Genomic DNA, 18,168 nt, shown 5'->3' with positions numbered 1-18,168 from the left:
CCAGTAAGTATTGTACAAACAAAATATACAAATCAATAAATATTAGGTGCAAGTAATTCCCCTGACGTTGGCATGCATCGCAAATATGCAATTTTAAGCTAAACTCCATCCTGGATGATGATCATTTGAGCAAGCCTCCAAAACAATTCCAGCCTCAGATAATTTGCTTAACCTTTTTTGATATTTGTGATTCATGCGCGCGAGAATGTAACAAGTTGAACAACATCTAACTTCATTATGCAATAGAAATCGATTTGGGATATGTTTGTACCATTATTCTAGGTAGGTTGATAGAAACTTTTTATTCAGGTACATAGGTGCTCTTAGGTACACCTGGACCAAGTAGTGAGCTAAAATACAAGCCTGCCTGAAGATAAAACCTTTCCATTTCATGTCAAAACTTAATTTACATATATTACAAGATATAATACATTGTTTAGTATTTTAAATAGAGTTATTCAAATATTAAATAGCAGCCAACACCTGAAGGGTGGTGGTGATGGGGTGGAAAAAACTAGCCATATTTGAAAGAGGTCCTTTCGGCTGCAGCCAGGCGGCAGACCGCCTTTAAGGGAGCTTGTCCGCCGCCAGTCGGTGGAGGGCGCGACATCGAGAGCCACACGGCCGGTACTCGAGCTCGAAAGACGGCCACTTGAAACATCACCCCCGCGGTGTTCTCCACCCGCGAGTTCGGATGCGTACTCTAAGCATTTGCTTCATTGTCATCCGGTAAGTTTTCGTTTTCGCCTCTGTGGGGTCTTTTTTTAGTTTTCCAAACGTGGCATGCTAGCCGATGCTGGGGGTGTCAGTACAAAGGCTTTCTCAGCCGGAGAAAATGCCGGGGCTGCGGCAGCCGGGAGGCCCCGCTCCCGCCTTTCTACTCGCCGTCGTCCTCCCCCACCATCACCACCTTCGGCGCCGGACTCGCGTACCCCACCGTAAAGTCGAACAATATGTGTTTTAACGACATTGACTACGCTTTTTGTCACTGGTTGACAACCGCAGTCCGCGCCGCCGAGAAACATGGTAGCTGCGCGGCGTCTCGTAGCTGCCCCACGCCGAGCAGTCGAGCCCTCGACGCCGCTAGAGTATGACGAGGTGCTCGAGGGTTGCTCCGTGGCAAAACATCCGGGGTGGTGGACATGCAGCGCCATAAGACGCCGTTCATACGTCGCCTGTTTAACTTTCTTTCACGCTTCAAGTAAAAACGGGGAAATTTCTTCTCGTTTTTCACACGCTTTTCCACGTCAACTCGTTGGGCTCCTCGGGCGAGTCCTAGCCGCTTGGTGCAGTTGGTTTCCGGCCGCTCTGCGGGGTAGAAGCCGGTCATGAAAATGCTTCAAACTCGGGCCCTCTCTCTGCCAGTTTGGCCTTTTTGCCGTTCATTTGTCACCGAAGAAGGAGTGAAAGTTTGAATCTTATGGTGTTTGTCTTTCTGACGACGTGAATGTGCTTTGCATGCCCCGGTCGCGGTGCTGCAACACCGGCCGCCTCCGGCTGGCTGCTGGGTGGATGAAACTCGCCGACTTCCATATTAGCATCCACTGCATGTCGTCTGGGGCATGTAATGGAGGAACATTTATCGCTGCTTTAAGCTATGTTTGACTACTTTGTTGAATTTCAATAAAAAAAGTTAAATACTGGTGGTGACAGGTGCATCTGTATTTTATGTCCCTGAAATTCCAGAACATTCTTACTAAACAAACAGCATAGCAGCGCCCAAAACGATAGTTAAACCAGGATTTACACGAGCAAAAAAAAAATAGCAAACGCCTTTCATTAGCTAAAAAATATATTTAATCAGATGGCAACATGTTATTTTGCCCGACACTGCTCAAATTAGATTATGTAATTTCAATGCCTCAGTGTCATTTGAAATATATTATTGTCAACAATGCAGTTTTGTGCATTGAAGGATAATATCTATGTTTCGCAATATATCTCAAGAGGTAAAGGACGATACAGGACTCTGTGGTAAACTGAAGACCCTCTGTACATTTTGTCTCAATTGCTTCTTCTCTTTGTTTTCTCCTCAGATTAAACAATGTGACACCAGAAGGAGGCAGCTGCACTCCCAATGGTCCACAATCTCCCCTCACTCGAGTAGAATGTACTTAATGAACGTGCCCACTGTCGCGGCGCCTCACACCGAGTGGAGAGCATGCGGACGCCCCGGCGCCTTTAGCATTCCCGTCTGCCTCAATGACTCGGACACGGAGTTGTCCACCGGGGGTTCTCCTATCGCAAACAAGGTCCAGATGATCATTGAGAGCCTGAGGAGCAGTCAGTCCTCACTCGATATGAGCGACCAGGTGGAGGGCAATGTGCTTCAGGGACAGGACGGGCCCCCCCAGGCCTGTAAGGCGGCGGTGGGCTCCCTCGTGGCAGCCAAGTCCAAAACAAAAAACTGTTCAACCGATGCAACTTTCAAGGACGGTGACCAGAGCAGCGATAGCGACGATTCCGTGGACAAAGGAATCGAGGAGGCTATCCTTGAATACCTGAAGGAAAAGGATGGCCACAAACGCAAGGTCGAACCTTTTGTCCAACCGTCCAGGCAAACCGTTCCTGAAATGAAGTCGGAAGGCCAGTCCTTTTCCTTAATGAGAAGCCACCTTTCCAAAAGTGTCATCCAAGCCACACAGACAACTGCGCCCATGAAGAAGTACATTAAACACAAGGCCTCGCTTCACGAGGCCGCCGTCGGGAACTCTGAGTTGGCTCGCATCATGATGCGAGATCAGATGACCAACAAGTCAAACAGTGTGGTACGGGACATCAAAGTGAAAGACGCTTCCGACGACTCCAGCGACGACGGCATCGAGGAGGCCATCCAGAGGTACCAGCTGGAGAGGACGGAGCAGCAGACCAGGGGGGACGCTTTCAAACCGCTCGCCTCCGTGGAAGAATCCGACTCCTCCAGCGACGACGGAATCGAGGAGGCCATTCGCAGCTATCAGCTCGAACAACTCCGCGATAAGAGCTCCCCCAAATCTCAAGACAAGCTAGCGGTCAATGCCTCCGGAAGCGCAGGCCTTGACAAACTCAAAAGGAAAAATAAACCAGCGGAGAAGACAGCAAATTGGGTGCAGCCGCCGTTTCCGATTCTCTTGGATGACTCGCTCAATGTCAGCCAGAGAAGTGAAGGTAACGGTTTTCATCTGTTGCGAACCGAAAGCTTTACGGAGCAGCCGGTTCCGATCCTTCCCAAAGCCAATACCACCGTCGAGCTGATGTGCGCCGAAGCGATACTGGACATCTCCAAAACGGTCATGCCGGGAGCCTTCGCGTCCCATCTGGACACGGGTCCAAGTGGCAGCGCCCTCGCCGTCCCCGCGCCACTATCCGCAACTCCGAAGCGGGACAGCGACGGAAGCTCGGTCGACAGCGAAGATGGGATCGAGCAAGAGATTATGAAGTTTCTCGAGCAGAAGGCGCAAATGCTCCAACGTCCGCCCGAAGAACCGTCGACGACGCAAGAAGTCACACAAAAGAAATCCCAGAGGTTGTCCTTAACAAAGAGGCGCAAATCCAAAGACGACAAAAGCTCCAGCGCATCCTCCGTAGGTTCATCTACCAATCCTCTGAAGGCACAAAGCCCACCGGAGGCCTTGGAGAGATCGACGGAGAAAAGCGGGGACAAGAGCAGCTCGCTCGACAGCGACGAGGATCTCGATACGGCCATCAAAGCCCTTCTCAAGACCAAGAAGAAGTCCAAGAAGATGAGCAGGTCGGAACGCGATTCCAGAAAACGCCCGATGGAAAAAGCCGAACAATCGCGAGCCGCCGCCAAAAAGGCAAAAGTTGATCATTTAGCCAAGCTTACCGTTTTGAAAAAGGGCCACAAAAGGAAAAGTGATTCACCAAAGAGGACCGCTTTGCCAAATGCGTCGCCAATCATTAAGCGACAGATGAGCCGCGGCGAGAACGACGTCCGAGGTCATCCGCCCGCAACTGCTCTGCAGATAAAAGAAGATAGCAGCTCGGTAGATAGCGACGACAGCATCGAGCAGGAAATTCGAAAGTTCCTCGCAGAGAAGGCCGAGAAGGTCTCAGAAAGAACAAACGACGACGCGGAGGCGCCCAGGAACGGCACCGCGGATGGCGCCCCGCTGCCACGTGACCTCGAACGGGATGATCAGCTGGCTGAAGTTCCGACACAAAGCGTCAATACGTCGGCTCCGCCCCAAGACAAAGCCGCGCCCTCCGCTCCAGACGGCCCGGCGGTCCTTGCGGTCACCCCGCAGTGGTCCTGCAACCCCAGAACTTCGCCGTGGTCGGGCCGAGCTGAGCAAAAGCCAGTGACACCCGTGAGGGTCGACGACGGACAAACCGAAAAGGTCTCGGCTCTGGATCAGTCCATCAAGTGGCGCCAGAGTTTCGGACTCCCCATCGTCGACCCCAAAAATTTCAACCGAACGTCATTTCACATTAGCACGTCCGCAACGAGAGCCAGTCCGTCACCGGCGTCTCTAGGGAAGCCCAGCGAACTCAAGCCCCCAACGCCGGCCTCTCTCTGGTCCTCAGCCAAACGTTCGTGGTCCACAGACAGAAGCCCGAGGGCCCCTGTGACGAGCGGCGCCTCAAAGCCCTTCGCCGCCGACGGTTCGGCCGGGCAAAGTCCGGGCGCGGCCAGTACGGTGCACGTGCCGCGCGACAAGAGCGTGTTTGTCGAACTGGAGTCGGGTCGGACCAACCACGTCCAGGTGCAGAGCAGGCAGAGCGACGAGGGAGAGGCCAGGGCAGACCAGAGCAGAGCCCTTCCACTCGAGGGAGCTGATGAGAAGTTTATAGATGAGTCAGAAGGTGAGACTCCAGAGAAGAAGCAGAGCACTTTGTAAGTATCTTTTTTAGTCCCACACGGCGTCGTCATCTGTGTTCTTGATTTGCATTATTTAAGTTTTACCACCCGGGACTCTGGGGGAAGTTTGCCGATGACAACAACGGTGTGTGTTTTGTGCCATGAGATTACCAAAAGCAATACGGCCACATTTTGGTCATGCAAAAAAAAAAGAAAAAAAATGGCGCCAGAGAATCTCCAAATGGATCCAATTTATTTTGAAATATAATCATGTTATTGCGACCGCTTGACGAGATGCTTTTGAATACATTTCACCAGTTTCTTGGGGGAAAAAAAATAAATGTGCAACATTGTCTTGTTTACTCTGAGTTTGGGACAAAAGCCTTGGGTCATCACTAGCTCTGTTAGTCAAAGAGTACCAATTGTCAATTAAAAGGCTGCCCAAATTTTCTTAATATTAACCCACACACACACATTTTGATCCAGTTCAAGTGGCGGCCATTTTGTCACAAGACCCGACACCACTCAGTGACAACACTGTGCTACGTTTTGACCCAAGACTTTTGTAGCAGTCGACCGATGTTTGAAAGGCAAGGGAATACATATCGACTCGAGTGGAAAAAAAAAGCTCGGGGAGACTTGACACTAAATCAACGGTGCCTTTGTAGCAGCATTAACCGCAGATTTGTAACCTTTCAATAGACCCGACTTTCGGTATTTACGACCAACAATTGTTTATTTTAGACAACCGCAAAATTATTCACGTGCTAGGACGTGCCCGCCTTTCTTGTCTTTTTTTGTTTTGTTTGACAGTTGGCTTCATGTGGATTCCACGCGATTTTTATGACTCTTCACAACCTTTGCTTTTCCAACTGGAAAAATGTTCATGTCGGCTTTTTTTTTTGTTTGTCACTCCATGACACGATTAATCGACATCAGTTCCACGCAATTGGCGATTTCTTGATATTTCTGCTACTTTTGTTTTGAGTTTCTCCTTTTTTTCGTGCTAACCGCATGCAGTCACGTTCTACCAACATGCCCACGTTTTCTTGTCAGACATCTTCTTTGTCACTTCAAGACACGATTAATCAACTGTCGACTCGTTTCCATACGGTTGACCGATTTCTTGACATATCTGATGTTTTTTTTTAACAAACTTTGGCCCTCTTTGACTCTTGCAAAACGTGCTTCACAAACTATCAGTTGTACGCGTTGCATTTCGCAAAAACAAGATTCGCAAACTCTTGCATCCACGTTTTGCTTCTTTAGCCACTTTGTCTGTGGCATGAGTTCAAGTCTCCTTTTTCAGCACTCTGTCGTTCAAAGGACTCATTGCAGTCCTCTCCACTGTCATTTTTCGTCTTTCTGACTTTTGTCCCCAGCAAAACAAAAACAAGGCTATTTATTTTTGTTTATTAAAAAGAGAAATACTGAACATGCTGTGCATTGCCAGTCTTGTAAATATTTTGTATGAACTCTTTCTCCTATTTTCAGTATCCTTTGTGTTCAGTTTTAATGCTGTGTCTTTTATCTGTGTAATAAAGACAGCGCAATCTCAGCAACAAATTGGTTTTCTGTTCTGGTGTGGGAGGGGACGGGTCACTTTGACGTGCTGTGACTCACCCATGCAGGTCCTTGTCGTACGCCCTGGACCCCGGCATCGTCATTCGGCCGTGCATCGCGCTTTGCTCGGAAGAACGCAGTAGCATGTTCCGCAATAGATACAAGAAAGAGGTATCCTTTTTCTATCCTTCTTTTGTGACATTGCAACAAAAGCTCCACCACAAATCTCACGAAAAAGCAAAAACTTGTGTTCTTTTCTAATTTCTTTGTACCTGATAAAGTCTTTATCTTGAAAACTCACCTATTTGCAGACATGCAAGATGCCGAACGTCAAAAGAAGGTTGCAGTTTATTCCGGTACGCAGGTAGGTCGTGTGTATGTGTATGTGTGTTTTCATTGGTCCAAATCATGTCATCTCTTTATAGGTAGATGGGACGAGCGAGCGGAACGTGTTGTATCTGTTAAACATGTTGAAGAAATGGTTGGTTTCATTTCTAGATGAATGTCACTGTTGCACATTTGTTGACTGGTGGGGGACAAAAGTTTTCTCTTCCCTCCGTTAACGTGAATTTTACCTCCCTGTCGCTGCCATTTGTTTGGCCGTTGTGTGTTGCCTTTGAATTGTTTGAGTTGTCTCTTGTTTACATTTGTTGCAGTTATATGATGTGGTCAATGCTTGTGTCTTGACATTTTTCAGACTAATGTATACCTTGTTGCACGTTATTGTATTATTAGAATATTAAACATTTTTCTGATATGTTTGGGGGGTGGCTAATATCCAGAGAGAACAAAAGTAATACTTTATTTTCAATTCATCTAAGAATCCATTTGTATTGATAGACAGCTAGTATTCTGTTTTTGAGTAAATATGGTTCCCTGGACACTATGACATAAAAGTAGATTAAAAAAAGTTTTCAATGGTTAAGTTATTTATTGAATTGTTAGAACGATTTAAGAACGCTTTAAAAAACAACGAGGTGCAATGTTGGACAAAAACCTGCGGGAGGCAACAGTGAGCCAAATATCCAAGGTTGACATACAAGAAGAAGACCGCAAAAAGACGCATGCGCACTGCGCTGACCTTCCGTGCTACTATCAAGCATGGCTACTTGTACATTAACGAGAGGTATGGTATTAAAACTTTTAACATGCATCACTATTTTTAACTTTTTTGTGTGTGCAAATTTGCTTGGTTGGTCGTGAAGCGATGGTAAATCCGTGTGTCGGCTTGCTCGGTAGACAGCGTCACTTGTGTCATAACGCTGTCAAGTACGATGCCTAATTTGCAAAAATATTTTATTTCAGGGCTTTGGAGGCTTCTACGTCATCATAATTGCAATTTTTCCACTGCAGCGTCCATCAAATTACAACCGCAAAGCGACCAAGTCTCGGGTAAGCCTTTGATGACTAATATCACGAGTTGTAATATTTATATAGTACCTAATATCTATTTGTATATTTTTAGTAGCACTGTGAAGGTTTGTATAAACTGACATTACTGGCAAGTGGAATTATATGAAAATGTCCATGTTGTATTTTTTTACAACCCTAAATGTTTGTGTACGCTATATAACGCTATATATATGTTTTTAATATTATTGCAGACGATATTATGAAGCTTCCCCTAGAGAAGCCAGATTTTTTCCGTGTCTCGGAGCTTTTCACGGTCAAAGACTTGTTTGATGCAAGAGTGCACCTTGGCCACAAAAAAGGATGCAGACACAGGTGAAGTCATGTCAATGGTTCTGTACAATCATTTGCAAAAAGTTATATCTTATCCTCTTCAAAAAAAAAAAAAATGCATACCAACATATGGTGAATTGCATGCTCGCAGGCTCATGGTCCCTTACCTGTATGGCTGCCGCTTGGAGCAGGACATTCTGGACTTGGACCAGACGGTGGAACACCTGCACCTGGCCCTCAACTTTACGGCGCACGTGGCATACCGCGGCGGCGTGATCCTCTTCGTCAACCGCCGCCGCCAGTTCGGCCAGCTGGTGGAGAGCACGGCACGCGAGTGCGGCGAATATGCCCATACGCGCTATTGGCAGGGCGGCCTGCTTACCAACGCCCACGTGCAGTACGGGACCGGTGTACGCTTGCCCGACCTCCTCATCTTCCTGAACACACTCAGCAGCGTGTTCCGCTCGCACGTGGGCCTGCGTGATGCTGCCAAGATGAACATCCCCACTGTAGGTGTGGTGGACTCCAACTGCAACCCCTGCCTTGTCACCTACCCGGTACCCGGCAACGACGACACGCCCGTCGCCATGGAGCTTTACTGCCGCCTCTTCAAGATGGCGATCCGGCGAGGTAAGGACAAGAGGAAGCAGATGGAGCTGCTCCATGGCCTGACAGCACCCAACTCACCTGGCCTGTGACCCCCTACTGTTAATCTTGGATTAAACAAAAGACCCTCATCATCACAATTTATTTTCACTGTATGTATGGTGCTGACTATTAAAATTACATTCGTTATCCAGGCATTCTTTTTCGTTTTTTTAAAAAAAATGTGTTTTGGATTATTCATAGATCCTGGAGGGCTGTTGGTGCCCCAATTTAAAGCACATATTTAAAATTGCATTTTTATTGAAGGACCTTTCAGAAAAGGAAATTATGGCATTAAGTCATTATTTCCACTGCTTATCCACTAAGTTGTAATTCAGTTTAGAAATCATAATTTAAACTTTTTTAAATTTATTTAAGAGTAATAAATTTTGTCTTTTTAATTTAATGACATTTTATTTTTCCGACTATTTTTGTAGACATTGGTGAGTGTGATCCACGAGAGGGAGGCAGAGAAGTGGCACCACATTGAAGCAGTACGTCAAACGTATGAGGCCTGAAAAAAACTATTGGCTCAGGCCTTACAATAACAAATAAGTATTGATTTTGTAATAATCACATGACAATTCACCTTTTACGCAGTGAAATCCTGCCTTTATTGAAAAGCAAACTACGGAAACTTTGGTCACTCCGAGCTGCCGTAGTTGCAGGCGGGTTTTTTCACGCGTTCCTCTTGTCAATCACAACTCATCAAGGGATGCCGACCAACAGGTGGGTAGACGTCGCAATGAATTCCTCAAAATATATCAAATATCACTTTTTCCTGTACGCTTTTCTCTTAAAAACTTCTCCATAGGTATCCAGAAATGTTTATCTTACATTTGTGTACACGTATTGATACAAGTTTGTAATGTTTTCTTTGATCTCTCGAGCTAATGAGGCTCGTGCTAAAGTAGCATCATTGTCCAGTTAAAATATAAACTATTTTTTTGGAGTGTTGTCTTTTTGTACCAATATGTGATTTTTTGACTTATAAGTATGTAACTGTTGGAAATACAGTCCAGTTTAAATAGTTTGTCAGGTCGTTCAAGTCGAACGCAAGTAGTTGTAGTAGTACGGATTATAACTAAAATTCAAATCCTATTTAATAAATACAAGTCGATAATACAACAAAGGGAAGCTTATGATCCCAAGTTTTGATGACAAATATAAAAATATTCACAATAAAACAGCACCTTGAAATATGAATTGCCAATTATAAAAACAGTATAGATTTAATTAGCTAGGGATCGTTATTCATATTAACATCTAATGCCCTTTTTAAATATAAAAAAAAACCTCAATCGATTTAATTAGTAATGAGAGGGTACTATAATCAAAAGTAATAATATATTTAATTGACCTTTAATGACAGCAACATTGTAAATTACTTTTTACCCTTAATAAAAGTAAAACATATGTGAAATCAAACCATTTTTACATACAAACAATAAAAAGACAAACCATTTGTTTTCTTGTGTTGACAGTGTTGTGGGCCCAGCAGAGAAGACAGTAAGTACACAGCAATTTATATTATTACTCTGCCCATTGAGACGCAACTTGGGCTCCAATGCCTTTGTGTGTGCATTTTATGGGGCAAAAAGCATTAAAAAAAAAGTGACTCACGATTGCTCAACGTCATCTTTCATTGGACTTTGGGTTTGGAACCGAGCCACACATTCAAACACACGTTTATGTATGTCATTTGTTTTGCCACACTTTGTCTTTTATCTTCACAGATGCTACGACGTCAACTTATTTTCTCTTAAAGCGTTCAATAATCATTTTGAAATCTCCTACGTCAACTCCATCATGTGGTCCTTTACGGAATACCAATACAGCAAATATATCAGCTTTGTCTGTATTGCACTCCGTTTGGAATGCTCAAATTGATACCAGGAAAAAGACAAAGGTAATTGCAACATCATCAAATCAATACAGAAGTAACACTGCTAATTAAACTGCAAAAATATCTGTATCAACAATGTCTTGTTAAAGAAATATTGACAGTGTGGGCAGTCTTCCGGATCCCAAAATCAATTTCCAGCATATTTTGATCATTTCACTTTTTTAAAAATGAATGCAGTGACACCGACATGGATAGCGTTTGTTTGTTTGTTGGCCCTCAGAGGAATTAAAAATAAACACTGAAAAGTATCAAGTCAAGTTTTTAACCACAGCTGATTGTCACCAACTCTGCTCACTCTTCAATGTATTTTTCATTTTGCAGTGGAACCTCTAAATATTCAATGTCCGCTTTTTCATCCGGAGCAAAGGAGCTTGAGCATCATCATCTCCAAAGGTAATACTTTTATTATATTATTATATTATAAAACATTAATCTGAATAGACATGTCATTTTAATGTTATTAGTATTTTATTATTATTTTAATATAATTTAGTATAAAAAAACACTGTTAATATGACAATGTAAAATAAGTAAAAGCTCTTTTTTTTCCATTCATTGTCTCATAAGTGAGTTAGGGTTAAAACAATCAAATGTGTTAACTGTGTAGCCATTCATACAACTGAATAATAGCTTTGTGTTCAGCTGTAAATTGCGACAAGCTTATCATATCTTCAGTATTGTCAATTTTGTGTGCTGTTATGCTGGGAGATGTTTCTCATTTACAATACGTGCTTTGACACACCAACAGTTTGGAACGATTTAGAGGTTCCACAATACAAAGCTGGTAGTGGGCGAGTTGCATTTGTCCATTTTGTTTTGCGATGCTTTCCCTTTGGACACTATTTACAGGTTACTTCCGTCTTACGTGATGATACAAGTATCAAGTCTTGGTTTACTACGATCCCAAATTGCAAGCAAACAGAGGGCGCATTGTTGTTGTTCAGGAGTACTGCGTGTTGGAGATTTTCTTCCACAACAGGGTCTTAAGGTTGTTGAGGACCAGCGAATGGTGCACCTCCATCTGGCTTGCCAGTCCGGTCAGGGTGACGCAGGTGCGCAGCTGGCGCTCCAGGTCCCCCTGCAGTTCAGGCGGCGCCCCGTAAAGCAGGAAATCCTGGAGCAGGGCGCATACCTTGGCCAGGTTGGGCTGGACCACCTCGGCGTTGCAACGCTTTGCCAGCCGGTCGCAGGTTGCCGTGCAGTCGCGGCCGTACGTGCAGTCGGCGTTGGTCTCGCAGCGCCGTCCCTTCAGGTGGGCCCGCACCGCCGCCTCAGAGGCCACGGCGCGCAAGTCGGCCATCTTGCAGTCGTACTTAGCGTTGTAGCCCACGTGACGCGGGCTGGCGTCACAGATCAGGAAGCTGCCGTAGGGCCCGTGGAAGACCTCCTCCACAAATTCCAACAGGCCGATAGTGATGCGCGCCCGTCGGGGCCAGGCCGGGGCCAGCCAGTGGTTCAGCCCGGATACCAGAGCCCCCGGCACCAGAGCCTGCAGGTAGGGCGGCACCTCCACCTTGTAGAGGGAGGTGTGGCCCAGTGGCTCAGTCACATAGAGGTCCCCGCAGAAGCCCAGCAGTTTTGGGGTGTGCTCCTTCTCCTGGAGGGCCACCATCAGGAGGAACTCGTTGACACGGAGGAGGGCCCAGATGGACTTGGCTTCCGCCAGAGACAGTTTGCCATCCTGGTTGATGTCCGCCAGTGAAATGATTCTGTCCACCAGGGCGCTCAAGGATGGCTGCTCCCCGAAGTTTTCCTGCAGAAGATCATTTAGGGTTAGCTGCTATCGGGTTATCTCACCACACCCTGCCCGTGATGGCCAGAATGAAACCACAGAAGCCGGAAGAACAACAAGACGGGCTGACGCCAGAAGTTCATTCCGCTGTTCTCCCGCCTCCGGAGGAAACATCAGAGCCGTAACAGGGGCAGGACGGACGACGATCCACCTTGAGGAAGTGGTGCAACATCTCCTTAAACTCATCCATGGAGGTTCCACGCGTGGGTTTATCGAACGGGCTCCTCTTCGGACGGGTCGCTGAATCGGGACCGCCGTCGGACTCCTCGATACCGCACTTGATCACCACCGGCCTCTCCTTCCAATGTCCAGCGTACACCTGCAAGGGCGATGATTTCAAATATCTTCCTGAACCACGGAATGTTTTCTTGATGACTGCCCGTACTCCTACTTAAGCACGGAGCCCGAGTACTAGCTCTGCCTGTCCCGGTAGATGGTGGAGGGTTTCGGTACCTGATGTTTTGAGGAGGTGGACATGCAGTGGCCAAGCGTCAGCGTTTTCTGTTCACACAGAGCCTTGCAGGATGACCCGGAGATGACGCCTCTGCTGTAGTGGTCACACTGACACAGGAAACAGGAAGTCAGCCACGGGAAACAGACAAGGCGGGGTGAGCGAGGACATGGCCACCTAAGTGTTTTGGGTCTCTGGTGGAAGGAATTAGTATCTATTTTTACAGGCTAGTCCAGCCCTCGGGAGATTTCCCGACTGACTTAGTCAAGTTAGTATTATTGTGGACTTACGATGACGGCCTGGCAGACGTGTCCACGGCACAACTCCGAGTAGGAAGCGTATTGCATGTAGAGCACCCAACTGGCCACCAGAACGCCCAACCAAACCAAGAGTAGGTACTTCACCTTGACAGAAGGCAGAGAGAGAGATTTGTTTTGTAAGAAGATAGAATATTCTACACATTCTAAGTTCTTACTTTCTCGTATTGCTATATTTTCAGAATTTGTTGCCATTTTGAATTTTACATTTGTTTTTGTATGAATATTAGGCGTGAAATTTCGAATGACATAGTTTTAACTTTGATCTCAAATACAATTTTAATTATAATTATTTTTTTATCATAGCCTACATGTCGCGTTGATCTCAAATGCAACTTTAATGCATTTTTGTTTACGTTCAATTATAATTATTTTTTATTATAGCCTACATGTCACATTGTAACAGTGACTATTAGTGATTATAAATGTTTAAATTCCTAAGAGATGTTGAGGCATGCAAAAGTGAAACTTGCTGCAGTGATTTTGGTGCAGTGACGGATTGATCGATTCATCGGACGTGATAGCGCACGTACATACTGAATGAGGTGCACGGTCAAGTGTACCTGCAGGCCTTTCGATAGAGGGCAGAAGAGCAGCAAATGAATGAGCCTCCGCAAAGCTCGGGCCATGTTGGTTGAGAACCGGGTCGCCCCTCCCGTCCCGTCCGCCTTTCTTTGCGATCCGACTATCACGTCCTCTGTCCGGACGCAGCCTCGACACCGCAACGGGGGCGGCGCATGTCTAGCAAGCCGCGCTGCATCTTATCCATGCAGCGACACCGTAACCTTGAGCGCTGCAGCGCATTGCAACAAGAAGCAATCGCGCCTTTCCTTTCCCTCTGAGTTACACACTTCCGCCGTTGTCATGACGGATGACGGGGTAAATGACGGAAAACATTGTACAGACGTTTTCAAAATAGAAATGCCGGTGCGTTTTCCTACCTCCTTCCCCGGATGAGTCCCCAACCCGCTCCCCCCGCCCCCATAGTCGGCCTTTTAAAGGAGACGTGCCTCTATTTTATTATTGCAAAGGAAATCCCGTTTTAATAACCTAATTCAATGTAAATCTGTCTGAGAGATTTTTATAATTGATTAATTTAGCATTTATAATTTTTATAAGAATAACACAATTCAATACCATGTATTTATTTTCCATTCTGATTAAAAATACAGTGTCAAGTACTATAGTGATCCCTCGCTCCTTCGCGTTTCGTTTATCGTGGCTTCACTACATGATGTGTTTTCCAAATTAAGAAAGTATTCAAAAGTCAAAATAAAACTTCTAAATTGAGGAAACGTGTGTCTAACCTTTAGGACAATGTAGTATTGCTCCAAATGTTCATTTACAGTCCTTTAGAAGTCCGTTTTCGCGTGTTAGCACGATCGCGAATTAGCATCTTAACCGCTAACTCGTTAGCCTGCCCAGTACTTCTTGTTGGTGACTGTACTTCGCGGATTTCACTTATCGCGGGTGTTTTTTGGAACCAATTATTCGCGATTAACGAGGGATTACTGTAATTTGGTTTAAATGCAAGGTGTATATACTTATACTTGAAATTATTGTATCCCCTTTACATGAGTGGTTCTTATAAACTCATACATTGCATGAAACATATATTTTTTTCCATTGCTTTGTTTCCCCAATGCTCAAGCCTTTTGAGGTGGCGCCAATTGTGAGATTTTGCCAGTCCCAGCAGGGCAAGCAGTGTCCTTGAATAGTGAGAGAAAACTATTTCAGTTACGCTTCCTACTATGTTGAAGTCTGGGCCACTCAATGAGAGTTCAAACGTTTTGTGCTTTCTGAGGCATTTTCAGAATTTCCCTCTGCGTACTTGTCGCTGGTTTTACCAGTATGACTTTTGTAAGTCTTGCTGTGGAAATTTGCTCATGGTAAACCTGGAACTGTACAAGGATTAATTATGCTATCATGGTGAAGTGGTGGACCCCAAAGGGGGCTTGGTCTTTTTTGAGCTGGCTGTGTCACAGAGCCTCTGATGTCAGACAACAGAAAAATGACCGCAGTCCTGTGATGTCACAAAGCCGGATCAATGCCCCTGGTGACTCCTGGGTTTGTTTGGTAGTATATGGTTTCTTTTTCCCGAGCAAGATGCCGCTTCTTTTCTTGGGTTTTGCCCTGGGAGCCGTGGCCACAAAAACCCTGAGGACTGTCGTGGGGGGTCCACCTTCTGGTACGAAAACCACACCCACCACACCCGCAAAGGTTAAACCCTGGGCTGTTCTAAAACGTGCCGCCGTTTTACCAAACCCAACAGTTCGAGCGGGACGGCTGATCCCGTGGGAGGACGAGCCCATGGAAAGGACGGCGCGGCAGAAAAAGAGCCCGCTCAAGAAGATATGCCGCTTCGCAAACTACTACAACAACTGCTGGATGAACTCCACGCTGCAAGCTACGCTAAACCTCAACGTGGTGCGGAAAAAGCTACCTAATCGTATCCTTCAGTTTGTGAAGTTACTCGCGAACATGCCGGCGTTTGCTTGCCTCTATCTGAGTGCCCTGGAGAAGCCGGGCGTGAGCTTCACGGCGGCGGAGCTCTGCGTGGCGCTGGCCGAGCTCTGCGACTGCGTCCCGGCGCTCTTGTTGTACGAGAACAACGATTCCGTGGATCTGTTGGTGCCGCTGTTGTCGTGGTTCGACCAGTGTGGGATCCGCACAAGTATCAAGGTGCGCAACGTCAGCTGGTGTCCGCATTGCCACCACACCACCTCGTCCATCGCCAACTTGGGCAACATCGTCACGTTGCCCAGACCGCGCAATGGCGAGACGTTGCTGTCTTTGATGAAGCGCGCCACGAGCGGGCGACGGAGCCGGTGCAAAGCGTGCGGGCACAAAACGATGCAAAAGCAGTTCTGGCCCCATTCGGACATTTTGACCTTTTTCGTCAACCGGATCGTCGGCGACGGCTACGTGAGTCACGACCACGTCTACTCGCCGGAGCTGCTAGAGATGAACGTGAACGAGAAGACCAAGCAAACGTACCGCCTGGCCTCTGTCATCTGCCATGATGGCGTGGACCGTCACAGCGGACACTTTTGGTCCTACCTCTTTTCTAACAACGTTATTATTGAGGCTAATGATACTGACCTATCCTTTACGGATCAGGGTCCGCCTGACAAGGTCTACAATAATGGTACAACTTATCTCTATGAAATGCCATGAGATAAAATACACAACAGTACCATGTATCGCTAAAAGAAATGTGCTACCAAATAAGGTGTACAAGATCAATACTTGGGTTGGGACTGGGTTTAGTCAGCACTATTGTTTGGTCTGGAGGCAAAACCGAAATTGTGTCAGTGGCACCAAGTGTCGAAAATGTCCTGAGGCCCACCGCTAACATGAACCAGGTTGCGTCCGAAACTAGCTAGCAGCTGTTTTGTTTACAAGCGAGACTGGCGAGTCACTCGACAGCCACCAACGTGCTCTGTAAAGTACTTTGTTTCAATAAAGTGCTTTTTGACTTGTTTGTTGTTGCTGTCGAGTTTTACCCAAAGTGGATGCCATCATTTCTGCCCGTTTGTTTGGTACTCCAAAACCCGGGAATGCATTTCATGACGGTGTAAATTGTAATAACTCATCAAACTCACATCTGTCCACAGTTTTCTGACTGAACATAGGTCCTTAGAGTCCCAAAGTAGCTCACAGGTACTTTTTACTGGTTTTTGTTTCCACGCAAGACCGGCAAAGTACCTGCTTGTATCTACCTAAGCAAGCCTTTCACACTTGTTCTTTTTTGAATCTTCTCACCCAGAGTGACGGTACTGACCCAATGTTCGTACCTCAGTTTTTGCCATTTGTCTGGCTCTACTCGACCGACCTCCAAAACCCAAAAATGCATATCAATGCATCGGAACTTGGATGAAAGAAGGATCTGGCCCCACCTGGTAATTACAAACCTTTTTCATTTTACAATTGTTAAGTGAAACATCTCAGTGAAACAGGGTGACATTTGACCCACATGTAAAGAAAGACCTAAACGGTATATATTTGGCCTGCAGAGGGCAGCAGAGATCCGCTGGGTTATTTTAAATGTGTTTTTTTAGGGACACTTGATTCAACACGATTCCTAATTACACCTAACATATGACTCGTTTATGAATAATCAACGGATAATTTCAAGAATGCAAAATGTAGCAAATTCACGATAGCAACTCATTTAAGCCCTGAGGCCTAAGCCTTGATACTCAGTGATATCGATTTTGTTTTCCATCTGGTTCATGCTTAATGTTTGCAAATGAAGCACTTTTGTATTTTAGCCTGGAGTTCACCAGCATGAATTTTAAAAGCTACCACTCACCACTGCATCTGTTTAGTATTTTGAATACCCCACACACACACACTTGATCACTCTAATGGACGAGACTAAATATGTAGATCATGTTTATTTTATACAAAAAATAATCTTCTTAACAGTCAGCAAAAAATACTTATTTACATTGATGCACACCCTTAAAAAATATATAATCAGCGCCATCTTGTGGCATCCTATGGCTGCTATGGGGATTTGGTGCTCTCCAATGGCAAGTTAGGTTATTTGAGAAAGTACAAAAATGTGATAACAATCGACAATATTATCGAATGATGGAGGATATGTTCCAAATAACGACTCTGAAAATTGTCCAATAGTCAGGCGCCTTCATCCACATGAGACCTCGGTGTCATTATGGGCTCCCCGTAGACCTTGCCATGCATCGGAGTCATTGAGGGGAAAATGAAAGTTTCTACTTGAGGAGTTTATTTGAGGAAATGCATGAGCGGAGTTGTTGTTGAGGTTTTCGTTTATCCACTGAGTTCTGGTGACTTTTTGACCTGGATGCCCCCTGCAGACTGTGCGGTGGAAATTGGAGTGAAAGGTTGTCCATAAAATATGCATGTAACAGCAGGCGCTGCTGGCGTTGTACGTGTGTGTGTATGCTGCATCAAGGGAAATGTGCAGAGGCCTAAATCTGGAGAAAAAAAAGATTTATGCAAGGGAATAATGAAGCAGCCGTA

The 18,168-nt window shown here is 45.7% G+C and overlaps 4 protein-coding genes and 1 long non-coding RNA gene across 6 annotated transcripts; 4 read left to right on the top strand and 1 right to left on the bottom strand.

Moving 5' to 3' along the window:
* The first annotated feature begins 568 nt into the window (after window positions 1-568).
* On the top strand, window positions 569-7,327 carry ppp1r26 (protein phosphatase 1, regulatory subunit 26). 2 transcript variants are annotated; one of them, XM_037265146.1, is made up of 5 exons: window positions 569-729; window positions 2,037-4,837; window positions 6,433-6,535; window positions 6,676-6,728; window positions 6,790-7,327. In XM_037265146.1, exons 2-5 carry the CDS (start codon window positions 2,109-2,111, stop codon window positions 6,791-6,793), a joined length of 2,889 nt encoding a protein of 962 aa, XP_037121041.1. In that variant the 5' UTR covers window positions 569-729; window positions 2,037-2,108; the 3' UTR covers window positions 6,794-7,327. The 2 variants fall into 2 exon arrangements, with proteins under 2 accessions (XP_037121041.1, XP_037121042.1); XM_037265147.1 differs by lacking the exon at window positions 569-729 and adding an exon at window positions 842-938 and having other exon boundaries at window positions 6,676-7,327.
* mrps2 (mitochondrial ribosomal protein S2) lies at window positions 7,320-8,846 on the top strand. Its single transcript, XM_037265235.1, has 4 exons — window positions 7,320-7,490; window positions 7,670-7,756; window positions 7,969-8,089; window positions 8,199-8,846. Exons 1-4 carry the CDS (start codon window positions 7,466-7,468, stop codon window positions 8,743-8,745), a joined length of 780 nt encoding a protein of 259 aa, XP_037121130.1. The 5' UTR covers window positions 7,320-7,465; the 3' UTR covers window positions 8,746-8,846.
* Window positions 8,847-10,025: 1,179 nt separating this feature from the next.
* Window positions 10,026-14,125, bottom strand: dipk1b (divergent protein kinase domain 1B). The gene is made up of 5 exons (XM_037265208.1): window positions 13,722-14,125; window positions 13,132-13,245; window positions 12,844-12,951; window positions 12,542-12,709; window positions 10,026-12,351 (listed from the first exon to the last, which is right to left on the bottom strand). Exons 1-5 carry the CDS (start codon window positions 13,785-13,787, stop codon window positions 11,539-11,541), a joined length of 1,269 nt encoding a protein of 422 aa, XP_037121103.1. The 5' UTR covers window positions 13,788-14,125; the 3' UTR covers window positions 10,026-11,538.
* LOC119131110 lies at window positions 10,179-17,080 on the top strand. The gene is made up of 3 exons (XR_005099589.1): window positions 10,179-10,601; window positions 10,920-10,991; window positions 16,928-17,080. It is a non-coding gene; the product is annotated as an uncharacterized LOC119131110 (long non-coding RNA).
* On the top strand, window positions 14,682-16,646 carry LOC119131079. The gene is made up of 2 exons (XM_037265218.1): window positions 14,682-15,346; window positions 15,431-16,646. Exons 1-2 carry the CDS (start codon window positions 15,085-15,087, stop codon window positions 16,333-16,335), a joined length of 1,167 nt encoding a protein of 388 aa, XP_037121113.1. The 5' UTR covers window positions 14,682-15,084; the 3' UTR covers window positions 16,336-16,646.
* Window positions 17,081-18,168: the final 1,088 nt, after the last annotated feature.

This window comes from Syngnathus acus, chromosome 12 (assembly GCF_901709675.1).
Source record: "Syngnathus acus chromosome 12, fSynAcu1.2, whole genome shotgun sequence".
Taxonomy (NCBI): Eukaryota; Metazoa; Chordata; class Actinopteri; order Syngnathiformes; family Syngnathidae; genus Syngnathus; species Syngnathus acus.
This window is presented reverse-complemented; position numbering and strand designations above follow the sequence as displayed.

Excerpts from the sequence above, each read along its gene's own strand:
- mrps2 (XM_037265235.1), top strand. The coding sequence starts at position 7,466 with ATGGCTACTTGTACATTAACGAGAG. Across the intron at positions 7,491-7,669 it reads TACTTGTACATTAACGAGAG|GGCTTTGGAGGCTTCTACGT; the intron begins GTATGGTATTAA and ends ATTTTATTTCAG. Across the intron at positions 8,090-8,198 it reads AAAAAAGGATGCAGACACAG|GCTCATGGTCCCTTACCTGT; the intron begins GTGAAGTCATGT and ends GCATGCTCGCAG.
- LOC119131079 (XM_037265218.1), top strand. The coding sequence starts at position 15,085 with ATGGTGAAGTGGTGGACCCCAAAGGGGGCTTGGTCTTTTTTGAGCTGG. Across the intron at positions 15,347-15,430 it reads CGTGGGGGGTCCACCTTCTG|TTCGAGCGGGACGGCTGATC; the intron begins GTACGAAAACCA and ends CAAACCCAACAG.
- ppp1r26 (XM_037265146.1), top strand. The coding sequence starts at position 2,109 with ATGTACTTAATGAACGTGCCCACTGTCGCGGCGCCTCACACCGAGTGG. Across the intron at positions 4,838-6,432 it reads GAGAAGAAGCAGAGCACTTT|GTCCTTGTCGTACGCCCTGG; the intron begins GTAAGTATCTTT and ends TCACCCATGCAG. Across the intron at positions 6,536-6,675 it reads GCAATAGATACAAGAAAGAG|ACATGCAAGATGCCGAACGT; the intron begins GTATCCTTTTTC and ends ACCTATTTGCAG.
- dipk1b (XM_037265208.1), bottom strand. The coding sequence starts at position 13,787 with ATGGCCCGAGCTTTGCGGAGGCTCATTCATTTGCTGCTCTTCTGCCCT. Across the intron at positions 13,246-13,721 it reads CTCTATCGAAAGGCCTGCAG|GTGAAGTACCTACTCTTGGT; the intron begins GTACACTTGACC and ends CCTTCTGTCAAG. Across the intron at positions 12,710-12,843 it reads CCACCTCCTCAAAACATCAG|GTGTACGCTGGACATTGGAA; the intron begins GTACCGAAACCC and ends TCGCCCTTGCAG.